The sequence below is a fragment of the Rhinopithecus roxellana genome, chromosome 16, assembly GCF_007565055.1.
Source record: "Rhinopithecus roxellana isolate Shanxi Qingling chromosome 16, ASM756505v1, whole genome shotgun sequence".
NCBI lineage: Eukaryota > Metazoa > Chordata > Mammalia > Primates > Cercopithecidae > Rhinopithecus > Rhinopithecus roxellana.
In genome coordinates this window covers 91238422-91261525 of record NC_044564.1, presented here as the reverse complement: position 1 = coordinate 91261525, position 23104 = coordinate 91238422, and the positions used below count along the sequence as shown (strand labels likewise).

General features: G+C 40.6%; 1 protein-coding gene across 2 annotated transcripts in view; it reads right to left on the bottom strand.

Annotated features, from left to right (window-relative positions):
- The window catches only part of LOC104669120 (DNA excision repair protein ERCC-6-like 2), a 99032-nt gene that overhangs the window by 18023 nt on the left and 57905 nt on the right, over nt 1-23104 (bottom strand). For both annotated transcript variants that reach the window (XM_030919409.1, XM_030919410.1), the window contains one exon: nt 19867-20021. In XM_030919409.1, coding sequence (XP_030775269.1) covers nt 19867-20021 — 155 coding nt within the window. The remainder of the gene's footprint in view (nt 1-19866; nt 20022-23104) is intronic.

Here is a 23104-nt window from a genome sequence, read left to right as displayed (position 1 = left end):
TTAATGCAGATATTCTGACATGCTCCCATGAATCAAAGATGTTTTACATGGCATCTAAAATGGTGACTCCTTTCCAGAAGCTTAACAACTGACTTTGCCCAGGTCCACCAGAGAAATCATTATTGATACCATTTATAGTCTTATGAAACTTATGTTCTTTCTTTCCAAATTTAATTTTTAGAGATGGGGTCTCACCAAGTGGACCAGGCTGGTCTTGAACTCCTGGTTTCAAGTGATTCTTCCAGGTCAGCCTCCTAAGTAGCTAGAACTACAAGCATGTGCCACTGTGCCTGGCTCTGTATTTCTTAAATAAGAAAGCCAAAATTACTTCTTGATCCATGGGCTGCAGAATAAATGCTGTGTTAGCAGGCATGAAAACAACATTCATTTCCTTGTACATCTCCATCTATCTCTTGGGTGACTAGATGCACTGTCAATGAGCAGCAATATTTTGAAAGTAATCTTCTTTTTCTGAGTAGCAGGTCTCAATAGTGGGCATAAAATATTCAGTAAGCCATGCTTTAAATAGGCGGGCTGTCATCCAGGCTTTGCTGGTCCATTTATAGAGCACAGGTAGAATAGATTTGGCATAATCCTTATGGACCCCAGGATTTTCCAAACGGTAAATTATCACTGGCTTCTCCTTAAATTCCCCAGCTGCACTAGTCCCTAACAAGAGAGTCAGCCTGTCCTTTGAAGCCAGGCACTGACTTCTCCTCCCTAGCTATGAAAATCCTAGATGACATCTTCCAACAGAAGGCTGTTTTGTCTACACTGAAAATCTATTGTTTAGTGTAGCCACCTTCATCAGCAATCCTAGCTAGGTCTTCTGGATAACTCGCTGCAGCTTCTACATCAGCACTTGCTGCTTCACCTTTGCAATTTTATGCTATGGAGACAGCTTCTTAGCTTAAATGTCATGAATTAACTTCTGCTAGCTTCAAATGTTTTCTTCTACAGCTTTCTCACCTTTCTCAGCTTTCACAGAATTGAAGTGCATTAGAGCCTTGCTCTGGATTAGGCTGTGGCTTAAGGGAATATTATGGCTGGTTTGAGCTTTGACCCAGACCACTACAGCTTTCTCCACGTCAGGCATAAGGCTGTTTCACTTTCTTATCGTTTGTGTATTCACTGAAGCAGCACTTTTAATCTCCTTCCAGAACTTTCCTTTGCATTCACAACTTGGCTGTTAGGCACAGGTGCCCAGTTTTCAGGCTATTTTGGCTTTTGAGATGCCTTTCTAATGAAGCTTCATCATTTCTAGCTTTTGATGTGAGAGATGTAAGACTCTTCCTTTAAAGTTGAACAATTAAAGGCCGTTGTAGGATTATTAATTGGCCTAACTTCAATACTGTTGCATTTCAGGGAAGGGGGAGGTCTAAAGAGAGGGAGAGAGGGAAAATGGCTGGCTGGTGGAGCAGTCGGAACACACACATTTATTAAGTTTGCCATCTTGAATGGGTGCAGTTGGTGCCCAAGACAATTACAACAGGAACATCAAAGATCACGCACGTGATCTGTGGATCACCTTAACAGATACAATAATAAGGAAAAACTTCAAAATATTGTGAGAATTACCAAAGTGCGACTCAGAGACACAAAGGGAACACATGCTGTGGGGAAAATGATGCCAACAGCCTTGTGCGAAGCAGGGTTGTCACAAAATTTCAATTTGTAAAAAAGGCCTTATCTACAAAGCGCAATCAAATGAAGTACACTAAAACAAGGAATGCCTATACATTAGGATTATAACAAACAAGAAGGCACTCTGGTAGGGAAACGTTTCTTCTTCCAGAGTAGCCAGAACGAGTCCACCCTGGACCTACTAACTATCCATCATCCTCTATAACTGGCTTCTTACGATCACTGGCTTCTTATGACCAAGTTTTAGGGTTATACTGGTTAAGAGCAGAAAAGTTCCTCATCTTCACCTAGACCGACAGTATGAAACATTCAAATGAACTTTGATAATACTCTTTTTCTTCTGAACCAAAAGTGTATTCTGTGTATTTCAAGGCATTAGATCTACACCAAGTTGCATTATTTTCATTGAAATGATATTTATTGAAAGGCTCAACTGAAAAAAGTTAAGATTTTTGATATGAAAGGGTAGGTAAAACAAAATCAACTCTTAACAACTTTGCAGACAGCTATCTTTGATGTCAGTATACTTAAAAACATAAGGAAGATTTCTCCCTACCTCACGGGCACATGATTAAATTAGCAGTTTTCTATTTACTCAGCTACATATGGAATCTATCTTTATATAGTAGAAGACTGCACTAGAATTGTTCAGAGAATGTTTAAGAAAAAAGAAACCCTCTATTAATATTCTCCAAGTAAAAAGTAATTTTGGAGGTAAGTTATTAAAGAACGGTAGAGGGTACCTAGGTAGGAATAGCAAAGAAGTGAAAAAAGTTGATAGGGAGGAATCGTTCCCATACACTGTAACAAACGAGGCAAAAAAGTTACAATCGAGGAGAGTGAGTTTCCAATGCAATCCAGAACAGCCTCTAGTTCCCATTTCCGCAGGAGAAACATTCAGTAATCTCCGCATCTTTCTAAATCTCTGGGTGAATTCCTGGAGACACGGCTATTGCTGATCATCTGCAGACAGAATCTGATTCATTTCCCCTGCTCATCTGTATACTCCAAGTTGCAGAGAAAGCTTGTGAGGATGGTGCACAGGGAAGCAGAACAGCCTGACAGCTGTCCACAGGAGGAGGCTACGTGGAAGTAGTGAAATCTTTTATTAAGCAAGTGTGGAATGGATCTATCTGCTGGGCTGGCTTCTCCAGAATATACCTCATGGAGCAAACAGAACACAGAGCAGTGCCTGCTGAACAGCTACACCAACTCTTCCACAACCAGACGATTAGGCCTGATGAGTCAGTGAGAAAACTGGAAACAAGGAGGAGATCTTCAAAGCCACTGGAAGGTTCTGATGGGTCTGACCCACTGAGAAGCTGCAGTAGAAGGCTTAATTAAAAGTTCTGATTCTAAGGTCAAAAAGGATCTGCCCATCCCAGGACAGCTCTTTGTACACCTTGTTCCTGAGCTTCACAAGACACTCTAAGGTCATCACACATGGGCACACCGTGTGGCCACAAGCCCTCATATCCACCTGATCATGCCAACTCTGCCACAAAGCAGATAAAACAATAAAAAATTTCAGGATTTTTCCTTAAGTATGAAAATCCTCAAAATCACTCAAGGTTTGTGCCTGGAGATAGAAAACGTTACTGTAAACGCAGTTTTCCAATACTCAAAAAGAACCTAAGGCAACTATGAGCTATCCCTGAATTGTCTTAACCATCTGCAGAAAAGCCAGTTGGTCAGAGGACCCACCACAAATGGAAGAGTCAAATTTTCTGCCTATGTTTAAAAATGATGTTCAAATCTCAAAAAAACAACAGCATTTGGATTCAAATCCAAAACCTTTTCCGGGGAGAGAGGGAGATGAAAGTTTTTAGCCATCGGTCTGCTCTCTTCCTGGAAGGAGTAATACTTATTATATAATCCATCTAAACTCTTTTTCAATAGTGCTTTGCTTTCTGAGTGAGCCACAAAAGGACAACTTTATACTGGCTGTCCTGAGCCGTTATTTTTATTTTTAATTTTTTTTTTTTAAAGAATAATGGAAGTATCTCTTCAAATAAACACTTACCAAATTAAATCTGATAGAAGCTGCTTGTGGAAATTCAGCATCACTTACAGGAGGGACTCACTGTCCAGGAAACCCATCTATCTAAAATGATGCGAAGTGGCAGCATTGGGGGGAGCAGGTGAATGCCATGTGCTACAGACAGAAACACAGGAACTCCGTCTCCCTGGGGGCTGCTGATCTGATGGCTCTGTGGGACAGGGCCAAGCGAGACCACAGCAATTACCTTCACCAAAGCTTGCAGATGTGCAGTGGAAAATTTCGCTAATACCCTCAGTCCTCCATGGGAGTGCAGCCCAGGAGTAAATTCCCGTTAATTCCTCCTACAGACAAAGGCTAGAGAGGGATCAAAGCCTTTCCAGATAGCCGTCTGAGCACTGGACTCAGCACCATGGCCCCGGCATCCAGGCCCTACTTTGCCACTTACTCTTTCCATTTGGGGAGATTCTGTACCTTTCTAAGGATCATCCTGGGGATAATGAAGGATTTGGAGAATGGGATCTAGGAGATGGGAAGATTTGGATCTGGGACTCCTACCAGTCTCTTTCATATTTAAAATTCACAATTCTACTAGTCTTTGTAGGATCTCCACTAAGTACTAACGGATAGGTCCATCACATCTTGTGGCCTTGACCTCAATTTCAAATCTCTCTAGGTACTAAGTTTTATTTGTATTACCATATTTTCTATAAAGACTACCTGAAGACCTCATATGAAATAATACTTGTTATATGTGACCTCATATGAAACAATACCTGTTATATTTCGTATCACTGGCAACAAAGATCACAGAAGAATGGTGCTGGTGAAAAAAAGTTAACCAGAGAAAGCCTTTCTTGGCAGGCGCTCACTGCTGCCTGTGTTTTCCAGTGGCTAGCTGAGGCTCCTCACGTCCCTCCACCCTGGCCTCTAGCTGAGGCTCCTCATGTCCCTCCGCCCTGGCCTCCAGCTGGGCCACTTAGGCTGATTTGATTAGAAAGCCACCAAATGGCTCTCCAGTGTCTGGGGAAAAAGATTTCAAGCACGTACCACAAACGACACTGAGACATTACAACTAGTTGTGAGATTTGATGTAATTATTTATTATTAATAATAAAGTGCTAAAATATGTTAAAGATTCCGCTTTTTTAGTAAATTAGAGTTAATTCCCTATAATCACATCATCTTTACTCTCTTGTATTCTGATATGCTTTCTTTGGTTATGATTAGAGAAAGTAACATTTTCACACAGAGAAAGGCCAAATGGAAGCATATCCTGCAGAAGTGAATTTAATGATAAGGCAACTGTTTTCATATGGGTCTAAGACAGTAGTTCTGAAGCTTTTTGGTCTTAAACCCCTTTATACTTTAAAATTGAGAATCTCAAAGAGTTTTTGTCTGTGTGGGTTATATCTACTGAAAACTTAAAGTCTTTATTAACTAATTAAAATAAAAGCCCATTACATGTTAACATAAGGAACTTTTTATTTATTTATTTATTTTATTTTATTTTTTTTTAGGAACTTTTTAAAACAAAAGTAACTGTACTTTCCAAAGCAAAAAACCAAAAAGTTAGTGAGAAGCGTGGCTATGTTTTGCATTTTTACAAATGTCTCTAATATTTGGCTTAATAAAAGACAGCTGAATTCTCCTGTTTCTACGTTCAATCTGTTGTGACACGTTGTTTTGGATGAAGCTTATGAAGAAAATTGGTCTCATACAGACGTGTAGTTAGAAAAGGGAAAAATATTTTAATAGTCTTTTCAGATAATTATGGATTTTCTTTTTTGACACGACACCAAAACTCAAGGTTTATTTCATTAAAAATCAGAAACCTTTCGGTAAAATGTTTATATTGTTAAAATTCATTGGTGTATCTTGAACTTTGATGAATCTTTTCCCCATGTGTGATTTTTCATATCATTCACTGGTCATTTAGAAAATACTGATTAATAGAGTTATGCAGATCTTCAAAACATGGACACATTTAATTGTACCACGTTAGAAAATCACTTTTGTTATTATCAGAAAAATAAGTATTGGGAAGATGTCAATGCTATGGTGGTAGCTACAAGCTTTTCAGTATTTTAACTTTCACTTGAAAGCTTGAATTTTATCACTGGCAACAAGTACTGCCCATTGTCTTCCTTGAAGTGCCGTGGTCAGTAAGTTCATTTTCTTGAGGAAGTGCCAAATGTCCAAGTCTGAATAACCAGCCTCTCAGTCATTCTTTCAGACGGTCCATGAAAAAGCAGCTAGTTCAACACGCAACTCAAACAATTATTCAAACGCTCTATGCATACTTCCCATTTCATCACACAGAATACAAAAAAGATGGGCAGCAAAGGGTTGAGATTTGCTAAAATTAATTTTGCTGCTTCCTCAAAGATATTCATCACAGAAAGTCGTTTTCTTTTCCTGCAAGAATGTGGTGGTAAAAAATCCATTAACTCCTAGTGATACAGAAGGACTGGGCTCCCATCTAAACCCCACCCTTAAGCTCAGCCTGGATCTGTGGCCCTACATGGAAACAGCTGACCCCGTTTTTTCACCCAAACGTTGCCTTTTTGGCTTGCCCCTGCCCCTATCCTGGGCCCATCAAAGACCTAGCTGGCAGAGCAACACAAGCAGCTGAGCGGCAAGCAGAGAAGCAACTGGGCATTGGAGACTACGGACAGATGCAGCTAACTTCAGACGGTGCAGCCTGAAGAGGGGCCTGGTGGGAGACAGCCAGGCTTCGGGGAAAGATCACCTTCCCATCCCCTTTCCAGCCTCCCTCTCTGCTGAGAGCCGCCCAGTGCTCCATGAAGTCTTCTGCATGCATCTCCTTTCAAACAGTTTGTATGACCTGATTCTTCCTCACACCGGTCAAGAACCCAAGTGCCAAGAGGGCAGCGGCTGCCACCCTGACCCTCCACTGAGCTGGGTGGCACTTGGCTGTCCCCGGAGGGCACAGCTTAAAGAGCACTGGTTGTAATACGCTTGGACGCTGCTGCAGGGCCTGCACAGAGCCTGCTCCCACCAGAGAGGAGCGACTGGCTGGCTGCAGCGTTTGTTCGCTCCTGTTCCGATACCTGCTTGCTCATTTGTACACTCCCTCCTACAAGGAGTGGCCAGCGGCGGGCTGAGTGAAATGAGCCACTCCAGTTCCCGCCCGCGAGGGGAAATCTTGGGAGCAATCTTGTCTCACTACTACAATTAAGGGTCACTGCCTGTTCATACTAATCTGCCAGCAGGCTCCCCCACATTGCTTTCGAATCATTAGTACAAATGTCAACAAGTGAAAAGGTGGACCCCCAAGTCTTGGGGCTATCTTAGGGTCCACAGACCACACTTTGACAACTGTCAGTCTCTAATAAACTGGAATTGATACCTCCATGTTGGCAAGTTTGACCATGATAATCATGAGTAGGTCTGGGCTTCACCCAGCTTTATATCCACACACATGAAATGGTCCCCCACCTGTTCAGTGAGAATAGAATAGTCTTTGTCTAGAATAATCATTACATCAACCTGCTCCAGCCTGGCTCCTGGCTTTCTTCACTGTGGAATGGTTAGGTATTTGGCATATCTTGAAAACTAACCTGTCAGAGTATAAAGCCTAACATCTCAGTCTGTTCAGGTCAGTTTAACATTTATTGATTATTGCCCTAAATGAAAGGCCCTTCATGACTTTTTCTTAACCCCCTATGTACCTTACTGCTCTCTGTGGTCCAATACAAGTCTGCCTGGGTCAGTCCAGTCTTCTCACTAGCTGCCAAACACATCATCACATTTCTGGATCCAGATTTCCTCAGAACCTAGTTTCTTGCCCAACACTGTCCTACCTATGCTCAAAGGTACAGCTTCACAAGACTTCCCTTGCATACTCTTTTCTTGCATTATTATTGTGATTTCTCATTTGGCAGCTTTATTATAAAATGGAATGTACCTTAAGATTTTATGTCATCTCATACAACATACCAAACCAAATAATGCTGCACATAGGCCAAAGATCCTCATTTCACCCATCAGAGAAATATAATGAAACTAGGGGATCTCTTTGAATAGGTAGGGCCCCCTGTACTGTTTGAAGTTACTTTGATTGTTTAGGTCTTATCTATTTAACTAGATCACACTCCTGTAATCCAGAGAGCAACCATGTATTTTTATTGTACTAAGTCCTGAGTCATGCCCTATAGGTTCTCAATAAATGCTTGCTGGGTGACTATAAACTTACACAAATATGACTGTGATATTGTGAAACAGACATTTGGTCTCTGTCCTAGTTTCCTGGCATACAGCTCCTAAAATCCTTGAAATACAGTGATGTGCTTTTCTATGCTAATGAGTTGGCTGGTGGCTGGCAGCCCCCTAGGGAGCTTCAGGATGGGGCTGGTCACCTGAAAGGTCAAGGCAGGCCGGGCGGGGGCTCAGCCTGTCATCCCAGCCCTGTGGGAGGCCGAGGCGGGCGGATCACGAGGTCAGGAGATCGAGACCATCCTGGCGAACACGTGAAACCCCATCTCTACTAAAAATACAAAAAACTAGCCGGGCGAGGTGGCGGGTGCCTGTAATCCCAGCACTTTGGGAGGCCGAGGCGGGCGGATCACGAGGTCAGGAGATCGAGACCATCCTGGCGAACACGTGAAACCCCGTCTCTACTAAAAATACAAAAAACTAGCCGGGCGAGGTGGCGGGCGCCTGTAATCCCAGCACTTTGGGAGGCCGAGGCGGGCGGATCACGAGGTCAGGAGATCGAGACCATCCTGGCGAACACCTGAAACCCCGTCTCTAATAAAAATACAAAAAAACTAGCCGAGCGCGGTGGCTCAAGCCTGTCATCCCAGCACTGTGGGAGGCCGAGGCGGGCGGATCACGAGGTCAGGAGATCGAGACCATCCTGGCGAACACCTGAAACCCCGTCTCTAATAAAAATACAAAAAAACTAGCCGAGCGCGGTGGCTCAAGCCTGTCATCCCAGCACTGTGGGAGGCCGAGGCGGGCGGATCACGAGGTCAGGAGATCGAGACCATCCTGGCGAACACCTGAAACCCCGTCTCTAATAAAAATACAAAAAAACTAGCCGAGCGCGGTGGCTCAAGCCTGTCATCCCAGCACTGTGGGAGGCCGAGGCGGGCGGATCACGAGGTCAGGAGATCGAGACCATCCTGGCGAACACCTGAAACCCCGTCTCTAATAAAAATACAAAAAAACTAGCCGAGCGCGGTGGCTCAAGCCTGTCATCCCAGCACTGTGGGAGGCCGAGACGGGCGGATCACGAGGTCAGGAGATCGAGACCATCCTGGCGAACACAGTGAAATCCCGTCTCTACTAAAAAAATACAAAAACTAGCCGGGCGAGGTGGCGGCGCCTGTAGTCCCGGCTACTCGGGAGGCTGAGGCAGGAGAATGGCGTGAACCCGGGAGGCGGAGCTTGCAGTGAGCTGAGATCCGGCCACTGCACTCCAGCCCTGGCGACAGAGCGAGACTCTGTCTCAAAAACAAGAAAAAAAAAGGAAGATCAAGGCAGGGTCAGAGCGTTGGGACTGTCAGCCCCACCCCCAACCTCCAGAGAAGGAACAGGGGCTGACGGTTAAGCTGATCACCAGTGGCTTAACCATCATAACCATTGCATAGGTATGACTGATTCAATCAATCATACCTATGTAATGAAGCCTCCGTAAAACCCCAAAGCACGGGATTCTGAGAACATCTGGAGAGCTGAGAAGCCGGACATTCTGAGGGCGGAGAACTCAGGACTGAGTGTGGAAGCTCTGCACCTCTTCCCATACCTCACCCGACGCAGCTCTTCATCTCTATCCTAATAAAATGGTAACCCTAAGTATTTCCTTGAGTTCTGTTTACTGCTCTGGCAAATTAAACAAGCCCCGGGAGGGGACTGTGGGAACCCTGATTTCTAGCTGCTTGGTTAGAAGCACAGGTAAAACAAACGGGGTCTTTTGACCGACAAGCTGCGGGCAGTCTTGTGGGACTGAGTGTTCAACCTGCTGGATCTGATACTGTATCCAGGCAGATAGTATTGGAACGGAATCGGAGGCTACCCAGCTGGCATCTGCTACAGAATTGACTGCTCGCTGGTTTAAGGGGAAATCCCTCACAGAGCCGGTCACAGAAATCATCTGTGTTGATTGTTGTGAGGTGAGAACAGAGGAGTAACAGGGTTATTTTCCCCCCGCACTCAACAACAAAGAAAACTTAATTTCTGGAGGACATTTGCCAAACAAGTTTTCTAAACAAGATAAAAAGTTCTTGCGTTAAGGCATTCAATTATTTCACCTGCAACAAAATAGCCTTACACAGCAAATGAAATAGTGGGATATGGTTTTCCAATCCACTCTGAAGCAGGTAATGCTAGTCATGAGACTTGTGTATAGATTAACTGAAATTTGACTGATACTAAGTAATGTGGCTAACAAGATGGGTGACGTCTCTAAAATAAAACATCAACTTACCATCTTGCTGTAAAAACTGTGAGCAGATCCTAGTTATATTAAAGGTGTATTATCTTCATCAGATAATTTGCAAAATATCACAAATTTCAGTTCAGACATATTTGTCTTATCTAATGTCAACTCACCACAAAAGAGTTATGCTCATACTAACAAATTAGAATAATTATTCACATTTTCATTTATAGACTCTCTTTGAGAAGGAAAATGTCTCCAGGGCACATCAAAGACCTTTGCGGCAGCCCCTCCCATCACAGGCCCTGAGGCCCAGGAAGAAAAAATGGTTTCACAAAAAAATGGTAGAGGCTTGGTATCCTGTGTCCCAGCCACTCTAGCCACAGCTAAGAGGGGCCAAGGTACAGCTTGTGCCATGGCTTCAGAGGGTGCAAGTCCCAAGTCTTAGCAGCTTTCCATGTGGTGTTGAGCCTACGGGTGCAAAGAAGACAAGAATTGAGGTTTGGGAACCTCCATCTAGATTTTAGAGGATGGATGGAAACCCTTGGATGTCCAGGCAGACATTAGCTGCAGGGGTGGGGCTCTCATGGAGAACCTCTGCTAGGGCAGTGCAGAAGGGAAATGTGGGGTTGGAGTCCCCACACAGAGTTCCCAATAGGGCACTGCCTAGTGGAGGTGTGAGAAGAGGGCCACCATCCTCCAGGCCCCAGAATGGTAGATCCACTGACAGCATGCATTGTGCACCTGGCAAAGCCACAGCCACTCAGTGCCAGCCCATGGAAGCAGTCATGAGGGAGGCTGTACCCTGCAAAGCCACAGGGGCAGAGCTGCTCAAGACGATGGGAACCCACCTCTTGTATCAGTGTGACCTGGATGTGGAGACATGGAGTCCTAGGAGATCATTGTGGAGCTTTAAGATTTGACTGCCCCACTGGATTCTGGACTTGCATGGGGCCTTTAGCACCTTCGTTTTGGCCAATTTTCTCCCATTTGGAATGGGTGTATTTATCCAATTCCTGTACATCCCCTGTATCTAGAAAGTAACTAACTTGCTTTTCATTTTACAGGCTCATAGGCAGAAAGGACTTGCCTTGTCTCAAATGAGTCTTTGGACTGTGGACATCTGAGTTAATGCTGAAATGAGTTAAGACTTTGGAGGACTGTTGGGAAGGCGTGATTGGTTTTCAAATGTGAGAACAGGGGATTTGGGAGGGGCCAGAGGCAGAATGATAAGAGTTTGGCTGTGTCCCCACCCAAATCTCATCTTGAATTGTAGCTCCCATAATTCTCCTGTGTTGTGGGAAGGACCCAGTGGGAGATCGCTGAATCATAGGGGTGGTTTCTCTCATACTGTTCTCATGGTAGTGAGTAAGTCTCACGAGATGTGATGGTTTAATAAGGGGTTGTCCCTTCCTCTTGGCTCTCATTTTTCTTTTTGCCTGCTGCCATGTAAGGCATGACTTTCACCTTCCACCATGATTGTGAGGCCTCCCAGCCACGTGGAACTGTGAGTCCATTAAATCTTTTTCTTTACAAATTACCCAGTCTCTGGTATGTCTTTATCAGCAATGTGAAAATGAACTAATACACCCGACAGAAGGAGAGAGATAAGGCTGGGCATGGTGGCTTATGCCTGTAATCCCAGCACTTTGGGAGGCCGAGGTGGGTGGATCACCTGAGTCGGGAGTTTGAGACCAGTCTCAGCAATATGGCAAAACGCCTTCTCTACTAAAAATACAAAAATCAGCCAGTTGTGGTGATATGTGCCTGTAGTCCCAGCTACTCAGGAGGCTGAGGCAGGAGAATCACTAGAATTTGGGAGGCAGAGGTTGCAGTGAGCAGAGACTGCATCACTGCACACCGGCCTGGGTGACAGCAAGACTCTTGTCTCAAAATAAATAAATAAATATAATAGGAGAGAGAGATATATGAAGACAATTACACTTCCCTATCCTCAGAATACATTTGTGTGAGGAAATGAGTTCTTGAGTTGCAATCATCATCTGGCAACATGAGGAAAAAGACCTAAGGACTAAAAGTTAATTTACTAAAGAGAGCAGGGCAGAAAATGAAACAGCCTGAATCCCTATCGTGTCATGGGGCTGCCACGCCTGAAAATGCCTCCTTCTAGACCTGCTGTTATTTGAATTAGTTTAGTGACTTACTATACAGCCCAATTTTTGATGGTTATTCTATTTCCTGCACTCAAAAGCATCTTGTACATATTCATCCAGTATTGCATAATACAATGAGATAACTGCTCTAGCAGATAAACACACACAAGTAAAGAGAAGAATGAGGAAAACTTTATATTGCTTTGGAGAAGAGTTGGGGGATAGCTGTCACAGATGATACAAGGGGTAGGAGTTCAATCAGCAGACGCAGGTGACAAGGAATTTTAAACAAGGAACCAGAGAAGCAAAGGCATGGCAGGCCTGAGCAGGTCTGGAGAAGAGTTCACAAACTGAAGGCTAAGAAGAGCCTGTTTGTCCATCTTTGTATCCCTGGTGTTTAGTACACAATGGAATATAAACAGAATCTGCTCTCACAGCTTTTTACTATGTTGTTGGTACATACTCTGTTGTTGGTATGTACCAGAATTCTTGGTACATAATTCATTTCAATAATCTTGATTACGTGAGTGTCTTGGAATGAGACTAGAAAAGCATGCTAGGGCCAAACTGAGATAGGCCTTGTATGCTACGGAAAGGACACAATAAGACACTTGACAGAGCTTTGGAAGCTACAAAGTGACTCTGGAAGCCACACAATGACTCTCTAGATTTATTATTGCCAGATGAGGATGCATGGGTTCCAGGAATATCTTTCTGACACCATTCTTCATGTTCTGTCTTCCTGAGTGGGTTTCCTATACCAGCATTATGGCCAACAGATGACGAATAATGACGATGAAGAATGACGAAGAAGCATTTATACTGCTCAAACTTGACTCGTAACTTTACGTTAGCTGCCAGCCAGTATACTCACTTTAACATTAACTTGTGGCACAAAGAGTTGAGGAGACTTAACTTGTGAAAATAGTTGTAGTGATTGGCCTTACGCAGTACTTCCATGCGGGAATTATCACAAACATTTTCTGAACTCCCTCTCTGTGCTGCCCGGAGCTAAATGGTAGTGTTTACAGGAGTATATGAGAGTGTCCCATGGTCCTGCTTCTTCAGTAGCTTATAACATACATGAGGAAAAAACGAATCCACATGAGTTAAGTAACAACAGTTACAGGTATACCACGTCTACAGTGATGAGTGGCATAGAGAATGGGCACTAAAGGAACCTGAAACTGAGTGATCCCTGAAGACTGAGGCTTTGTGGAAAAAACGGAACTTGAATTGGGTCTAACTGGAGTGGAACATTCAGATAGGAGTTGATAGGGCTGGAGGTATAGGATAAGTAAATCCATCCAACACCATGGTTACCAGGCAAACCTGAAAACAGTTCTCATTCAGAGAAAGAGAGATCTTTCCCCTGAGTGATTAACTATGTTCGTAATATAGTTAATCAGTGAACAATGAACAATGTCATCTCTAGATAATTTCCAGAGAAACTATGAAAGCTGTTCATGGAATAAATCATCTTTAAAATTCTCAGAACACAGAGGTGTGGTTCATTGTACCCTGACAAAAACTGAAAACCTGACTTTATCCCAGAAATATTTATTCATAAAGTCTTAATTATGTAAGATTATTTTAGGTTATCAAAGGTAAATCAGACATATCTTACTATTTCAAAGTTCAGAGTTTATTAGAAAAGAAGAGATATATGTATATAACTATAATAAAAATTTGAACGTCATACTTTAGCATAAGCACAGGACATACCAAGTACTACTGGCTGAAGCATAAAGAGTGTAAAAGGAAGGCTTCTTATTTCTAGCTGAGGGAAGAACTAGGGCAGACTTCGTGGAAGAGAGTATGCATTTGAGGTAGATCTCAAATGGGAGAGAGATGTGGAGATTTAGGGGATCAGAAGTATAACGCTGAAGGTTATTCCAGGTAGGAAAATAGCTTAAGGAAAAAAAGTAAAAACTACATAGTTATGTAGTTTATACATGTATGTATTATATATATAATATATATTTATACATATATAACACATAACATATATAACATACAAGTATGCATGTTATCATATAACATACATAACATGTACATTATATATACATTAGCTATCCATATACATGTGAGATATGTACATGTATAATATATAACACACATTATATGTTGTATTATATGGTTTATTTATACACATATATATATCTCTTAAAGGAAGGATACATTCAACCCACGTGAGGTTTTTGTGTAACTGCTGAAGTGAAGGTAATTCTTCACAGACCAGTTATCCTGAAAAATTAAAAGACTGATTTGTCATATTGGAAAGGCAAAATTGAAATCTCCAGAACAAAGCAGATCCCAAAGGTACTGAGGGAAAAGCACAAGAAAACATGAAAGGGTCAAAGACCCTTCGTGGTGTAAGCCTCCTGCCATTGGTGAGCCCTGGGGGGCCTGTGGGGAGTTACTTATCCTCTTATTTTTAAAATTTAGGCAAACGAGATGCTTGGGTTAAACAGTCTTCAAGAATCCTTCAAATTCTGAAATACTGTAATTATTTTAACCCTTAATTTAGCTTTATTCACCTATAAAAATTCAGAATTCCTAGGACAGAGGCAGGATTTTCAGATGACAAGGCCATAGGTGTTTCCATTAGGTGGCCATGCCCAATTGATACCATGGTTTTCAGAGAGGGATAAAATAGAATTTGAAAAGGGCTGTTAAGTGCGTAACATTCTTTAATTCACTAGGTAGAGTCAGTCAGAGTTGAATGAGGCCTCTATTCCTAAATTTTTTGTAATACTACCTAGAAAGCATTATTTGAAGAAATACTATTTTTAAACTATTTGGATCTTGTGGCTATTCTCAACAGAGAAACTGTTCAAAGAAGGCTTATAGCTATCTTCTATGCAATTGGAACAGTGACCAGCTATGAGAAGAATTGGAATCAAACTACTTCCTAACAAGCAAAGATCATTTTTGTCATTCCCAGTCAATTTTTAAATTAGCTTATAATTTCTTTCAAAACCATTTTTCTCTATAGCATTTTTCATTAGAAATCAGCCACAGTTCAAGGCAGGTACTTCACATAAAATTAAAGGACTGGATTAGATATCTTTTTAAGGCAGTCTAAAATATTCTATTATCAGTACCATTAGCAACAAAAATAATAGCAGGTTACTGTAGAGACTTATTTACACATCACCCCATTGGTAAGCAATAATCATAATTACAGTAATAAAAATTTACATTTTTTGAGTAATTTCAGTGCCTTTCTTGCAAGGTGTTGAATGTGTTTTGCACACATCAGCTCATCAGTTACATCAGTCCATGAATCCTAGTATCATCATTGTGCGGAAAGATGCCACAGCTTCTTGTAGCCTCCAGCTAGCAGGGGAATAGGTCTCTAAGTTTATAGTTTAAAAACTGGATTCTCCTTCCTCTAAGTAGCAGGTATTTTCTATTCAAATAACATATTATCTTCTGAATTAGAAAGCTATCTACAACCAATCCTACTTCTAGGTGTAGAAACACAAAAGCCTTTTTCATGTCAATACTAGTCACATAATTTCATATACACACACACACATACACACATATTTTAAAATCTTGATTTCTACTAAAATTATTTGAAAGGATAACTTTCTGATACAAATGCCATACAATTAATGTCTAGCTACAAAAAGAAAAACGATTAAGACCATGAAATATCCCACCCAGTAAGAGTTACATGCTGAAACCGTAAACCTTGCTTTCTGGACCACTTTGTAAACCAGCCATTTGTGAACAATTACTTTAAATCATCATGCCATTCATTATCCTGAAAAACAGGATAATGGAATGCTCTATCTCCCCAAAGTCTGCTCACTGTAAACAGTCCATCCCTCCCAGCTGACTCCAAAAGCTGTATAAACATACTGCAATCAAACCCACCGTAGCTCACAGAAATCCTTTCTTTAAGTAATCTACAGAATGCCAATCTAATACAAATACAAGAAAGAGAAGTTCTTACTAACACAATATTTTGTATTTACAGTATTCTGAACAGTGCTTAAACCTGCACTGGTTATATAAAAGACACTCCCCCACGCTACCTCCCGCCCCAGGCTGACAGCATGCTTAGTTCTCTCATTTACACCACACTGCAATAACATAAAGAGGGGCTTACTATTAATCCAGGTTTTACTACAAAGCGACCCGTTATTTCTCTGTCAAACACTCACAAGAGTGCCAAGTGTCTGTCATCCAATTCAAGGGATTAAGTCTTCTTTTATAGTCTGATACTTGTACCAATTTATAAAAATACAGATATAGTTTCTTAGAGTTGGTCACAGTCGATATTTTGGCTTGGATTCAGGCAGCAGAGGTTGACTATGACAGCTGGCAGGAAACTGAGGGGAGAATACATCCTCCCCCTTCAGTCAGCACATCTCAGTTGCCATAGTGATTAATCCTTAATTGAAGGCTGTCTTTGTACATTTCTTTTCAGAAAATTTTATGCAAACTTAAGTTGAAAACGTGCAGTTGACTGAGAAAAGGAGGCACCACATCACAAACAGGTACAGTTCAGCTCCGTGACATACTTTCATATAGTAAAATAACGGATGAACTCTATAGTACATTTTACTCCTTTTTAAGATACATGGTTGAATTTGAAGAGTAGATTCACAGTTTTTGTCATTTTGGTTATTAATAATTACTCTACATCAAATAATTACTGTACATGAAAAACTCTGAAAGACCACAGGATCTTATCTAGGATTACAGTATTTATTACTTCTCTTTTAGAAGTTTTCATTTTAGCATATTCCCTTGCAATCTAGTTAAAGGTTCTAATTCAGACTCTACGGTACTCTTTTGAAGTTGAAATACTGGTATACTGTGGCAACTGTTATTTGTGTACTGATTTCATAAAACAAATAGGATTTATTTTCTTACTGAGACAACATGTCTGCAACTGGCTACAGACACACATGCATGCACACACCATCTTTTCAAACAGAAGTAAAGTTCTTTAATAAAACTTTGATGACAGACATGAAGCACTCAGAGGAATTACCAGTAACCAAAAAGATTCTAGATTGAGCCCCAGATGAAAGATACTGTACTATCCATGGCTGGGAGGTCTGAGCTTTTTGGAGACTTCAGGATCAAGAAGTTTGCAGGTATTTTCTAACACTAGGACTGAGTCTCTTTTGTTCTTGCTTCATTTCCCTTTCCCTTTGTTTATTCTCTTTTCTTCTCGTAACTTTTTTTTTCAAAACTGTAAATTCACTATTGCCACCCACTGCCACACCAGCTGCAAAACCTCTGAGTAACGTAAGTCTCTCTAGCCAAAGATGATGAGCGTGTTTCAATGATTTCCTCATTAAAGGTGCTGAAGTAATAATGACGCGATATGATGAAATCAGTGATTGGGAACTTTTCTTCTCAGAAATTCTGTGAGACAGCTTTGAAATGTTAGAATGAAATTTTGCTGTATCAATGACTGACTGAAGTCGGCCACTGAAATGAGTGTTTCTGTAGACTGTGTCTGGGCTGCTAGCAATGGCGCCATGGGAATGGACCTCCCCTTTAGTGGCTTTAAAACGTCACCACAATGTAGTCATTAAACAACTCATTTCTTTATCTTCTCTGAAAAGGGTTTACTAAGTTGGTGTATGTGTGATGAGGGAGATAGACAGCCTCGAAGGGTATATTATACCATCCAGGGAGTAGGTATTCCAATTTGTTTCCTAGCGAGAGATGCCCTCCCTCTGAAAATCACAGCAAAGAGACAAGGTTTCTAACGAGGTTGTGCTGCCCACCTCAAAAATATTTGGACTGAAAGAGCTCACAGGCAAACTGTGTTTCCAGCATTTTATTTTTATAACTTTGCTTAAGAAGCAGGTTGCTTCTTAGGTCAATTGTTGGAGAAATTATATGCGTGTAAATTTCTTCTCTAATAAATATTTAGATAAGCTAATGACCAGTATCCAGTTATTTCACTAACATCCACTACAGCGGTTTGCCAAATTATCTGACCTTTCACATTAAAATTTGTATGTAGAAGGACATGGTTTTAAAAAAGGGCACAGTTAAAAAAAAAATCCTAATAAAAAATTAGCTATCTGTTTAAAAGATTCTGACATACTCTTTATCCTAACAAAGAAGTTTCTGGAAAACCCAACATAATTCTGCCTGCCTTTTTCAGATGGCACATACAAGGCAATCAAACTGTAGAAATGTTGTTTAAAGTGTCGGTTGAGAGATGGTACATTCCTGGATCAAATGAGAAGACAAGTATAAAAAGCAGCATATTTGGGTTACGAAAGAATGCTTTCACGAGTTGTAGTTTGGCGTTGGGCCTATGGACTACATTGAAAAAGGCTAGAAAGGATAGCCTTTCAAAGTCCGTTATTAGATTTATTCTAGGGATATTATAAGACAACTGGCTGTTTACTATATCGTTCTGTGGTCCCCAAAAAACCCCAAGTGACAAATTTCCTTCAAAGTGAGTGCTAGGAAAAGCTTTGCTTCTGCTAGAACCAGTGTTTTTTTGTTTTTTGTTTTTTGTTTTTCCTTAAGGACAAACATTTCACTCAGCCTTTCTCAGCAGGGTGTTATGGCATTTTGGGCAGAACAATTCTTTGCATGTGGGAGTGCCTCCCCATTGCCCCGTCAACCCAGTCCTCTGTCCAGGACAGTCATTTGGAATCCCTGGCTTCCAGACATTAATGCCAGTTAGACACTCAGTCATTGTGACCACCCAAACTGCCCACACACATTTCCACATGCACTAGTTGAGGTATCACACTAAATAGACAGCTTACCTCCTTTGTTTTTTCTACCAGAAAACTCAATCAAATTAGCCATTTTAATACAATATCTGGGTAGAACATGTTATGTCCTATGCATGTGTATTCTAACTTTCTCCCTGTCTTAAACTTCCAGTTTAATTTATATTTTCTCTGGTCCTGAATTTCATTTTGTACTCTGGTTTTATTGTTAAGGTAATTTGATTCCTTTGTCAAACCAGTGAGGTACAAATAAATTAATTCCCTTGATAGTTCAGAGGAATTCTACCCCTACCTTCATTCTTAAAAGTAAAATAGCACTAGGTTGAAGCGAAATATTGGTATTATATACAGTACGCATTCTGAACTCTTGCCCATAAAGTGACAGTAAAATTACTCCTGAGGCACTTAGCTCTTAGAAAATAATAAGCCAAACAGAAGAAAAACCTTTGATGAAAGTGACTATGCATAAACAAAAATATCACAACAGCAATTTGAAGTGGGAAGAGCCCATAGAAGTATTTATGACTTTTAACAGTATAAAAATCCTTTTGCTAAAAATATAAATTCTATGTGAAACGAGTTATCTGTGTGTGTCTTCATTTTAGGTGAAAAATTGTGGAGCAATCTAATCACATACTTTCCTTTTTCCATATGAGCAGAAATGGTTTTGGTTCTGATTGAACTACATGATTCCCTCAGATTCCTTTTCATTTTGGGGGTAATGGCCAATTTTTATTGAGGAAAACTATTAAGCAACTCAACATTACTAGGTACTTGGGTGTAAATTTGTTGTTTAATCTGAAGCATCTTCAATGACTACAGCTCCCAAATGTTTTGATTTTTACACTTATTTGTATGTCCCTTACAGTTTTTGTAGCTATTTGAGGGAGTACTTAGAGAAAATACTATTGAGTAACTTCTGTGAAAAATGAGGTAACTAAAGATGATACTACCCTATATTTTTCTTACCTTAGAACTGCAAACAGCTATGTTAGCAGGCAGCTGGGAAAACTGCTTCAACTCAAATACATCATGTGCTGCCCATCGGCTCATGTGATTTTCAGCTTTGCTCGATCCAATCACATTCTGGTTTGAGTGAATATAAGCCACTTCCTGAACGCCATCTAGGAGGTAATTGATATTTTTTAAGTGATATATCAGTATACAGCAGTACGGTTCCACAAAAACACATTATTCTTATTTTTAATACTCAAGAGGAACATCAACAACACAATACTCTTTAGGAAAAATATTGAAAAGAGAGAGTTCAAATATGTTAGTATAGGTTACCTTGGAAATGCCTTTTCCTTCTCATCAATGTGAGATGAGAACTACTGACAGCAGGTAACAATCTTTAAACTTGAAATCGAGGTTTTGGCCAAGAGAAAAGTCATGGTTGAGGAGGGTCCTCTCTATGAATTTGTTTTTATTGTTAATTAAAAAAAAAAAGTTGTTCACTAATTTAAAGAATGAAACCAACCTTCTCTGTTCCTTTAAACATGTACTTGATTACAGCGATGGAATGGGAGCATGGGGTTTACGACCAGGGAGTTTCGTTTGATTGGCTTTGCTCAGTTTTACTGTTCGTATTTTGTCTTTTTTGTACATATGCCCAGAGAATGTCAAGATGAGAGCTTTTTAGGAAATGAAAAAAATTAACTCATGGCTTTTATCTGAAAGAGGTTTAAAAAATAGCTACAATTTTTATTGCTTTGCTTCTAGGCACCTATAATTCATTTTTGAATTGTGATCATAAAAGAGAAGGCCAGAACCAAGGCCTATAAATGCTCCCTCCAACAGCTCTGGCAATGAACCTCAGGTATGACCTTCAACACTTGTGCTGTTTCAGTCCTGAACCTCTCCAACCAGAAATTGCCAATCATGCAAACACAAAACGTTGTTAAATAATATGACGAGACAGTAACTAGCGTAACATTCTCCTTAAACTTCAAAATACCAGGTACTATATATGGCACATAGTTTCAAAACTTTCAGGGCAGAAAATTTACTCAGATGTTTCTTAATTCTGATGACACATGTTATCCATTGTTCAAAACAGCATTAGTTCCAAACTAACTACTGACACCTTTTGCACAGTAAAAAACAAACAAAAAACTGAGCTGATTATTTAAAAAAGTTTATGCAATAATTCCTCAAACCTAAAATCTAACTGTAGCACACAAATCAAAGTATAATTCAGTACTTATTTACAATGATACCAAAATATATATAATAATGAACTCTTAAATGAGAATGCTAAAAGCCACAAAGAAAGCCTGATTTGTACATAAATCAAATACAACAATTAAGATTTCTATAGCAAAATATCTTTGCTTGTATCTCAGCTTCTTTCACATAATTTTTGGGGGAATAAGTCAGACACTTGTGAAGACAATGCCTTAAAATCACCATACAGATTCTGGGCAGAGGGTGGTAACAGCAGAAGCAGGAGAATCTCTGAATCTGTACACAGAAACAGACAGCAACCAGACAGCAAAACCAAAAGCCCACGGACATTTACATCAAAATTAGGTAACAAGATACCCTCATGACACCTAAAGTACAAGCAGGTGGGGAGAATCTCCACCAGCAATGAACTCTGCATGGTTTCAGTATCTGTGTGAAAGGAGGAGGAAGCAACAGGGCGCCTGACAGACCTAAAAACAGGAGACCCCAGAACTGCCAACAGGTATTCACCGGAAAACACAAGGGGCCAGCTGGGGAACAGCAGCTGAATCCGGGAAGGTTTCCTGCTCTCCAATGCTGAGAGGGTGCAGGGGGGACATAGTAAAAAGGCCTGGAGGGGCTAAAGCAGGCCAACTGCTAGAACTCCCAAAACTGACCCACCAGGGCCCCCACCCAGGTGAGGGCCCAACAAAGAGGAAAAACTGCTGGGGGAGAATCAAAATAAGTACGATAGGAAGAACAAGGATGAGGGAAAGAAAAGATCTAGAGCAAAGCAAGGGAGAGCGAAAGGAAGGCCCACCACAGTGCAGCACTCTACATGGAAATAACATATGGATCTCTGTGAAGTGAGAAAAGATTTCCTACGCTCTGCTTCATCTGTAAAATTCAGGGTAAGTCATTTCATATAAAAATGACCAAGGGAAAAGCAGCAGGGTCAAATGTCATAAAAATTATTGTGAGAAAAAAGAGAACAATCAGAATAATATCCCTCCAATGAAAACGTGCTAGAAAGATGTGCTCACAAAACAGTAAAAGACATGAATCAACAACGTAAATCAGAATTAGAGGAACCCAGCAATGAGTGATAAGAACTTAGGAAAGACTTGAAAATTTTTTTTTTAATTTCAAAAATGAAGACTAAACTAGAAGGAACGTAAGTGGGAATAAACACAACAGATAAGCCTTAAGAGAAACAAACAACATTTTAAAAAAGCAAAACGAAATGAACAGATCAAAAAGATGAGAGAATGTGACAAAAACTGAAGATAGGCAAAGAAGACTGAACATCTGAATAATAGGAGTGAAGAAGAAAGCCAAAGCAAAGGAATAGAACAAGTAACCAAAAACACTAGTACAAGCAAGTCTTTCCCAAAATAAAATTTAAGTGAAAACAACACTGTGTATATGAGAATATGAACCCAGGATAACCAACATCAAAATACAATCTAGTAAAATTATTGGACAATAATGAAAAGAAAAAAAATGCCCTGGGCATCTACGGAGAAGGAAAAAAAAAAACACATAATACCACACTTTATGCCAAAAGAAAACAAAGCTACATATTTAAGACGCTCAAGAAAAGACAATGTGAGCCAAGTATTTTACATCCAGCAAAACTGACTTTCAGGTATAAGGGCACAAAACTGTTACTGCAAGAATCTCAGGGAATATTCTCACGAACACTTCTTGAGGAATTACCAGACAGTCAGATTCAGACAACCAGAGTGACGTGAGGAACACTGACATTAAGGACTGATGGGGAGCATGAAATGTGTAGTTACCTGTGGACCAAGTGAAGCCTAAGAGAAGGGTAGTATATAATGCAATGTCTGTATCTTTGACAAGAAAGACATAGTATATTCATTTTAAAAATGGAAGAAAAGGGAGAGTAGAGGCAAAAACAGATAAACCCTAAATGTTGTCAGTAATCAAACTGTGGTAGTACTGCTATTTTATTCTTTGTATAATATGGGATAAAGCAAATGAGCAACAATGGGGCATTAAAAGTAAATCATTCCCT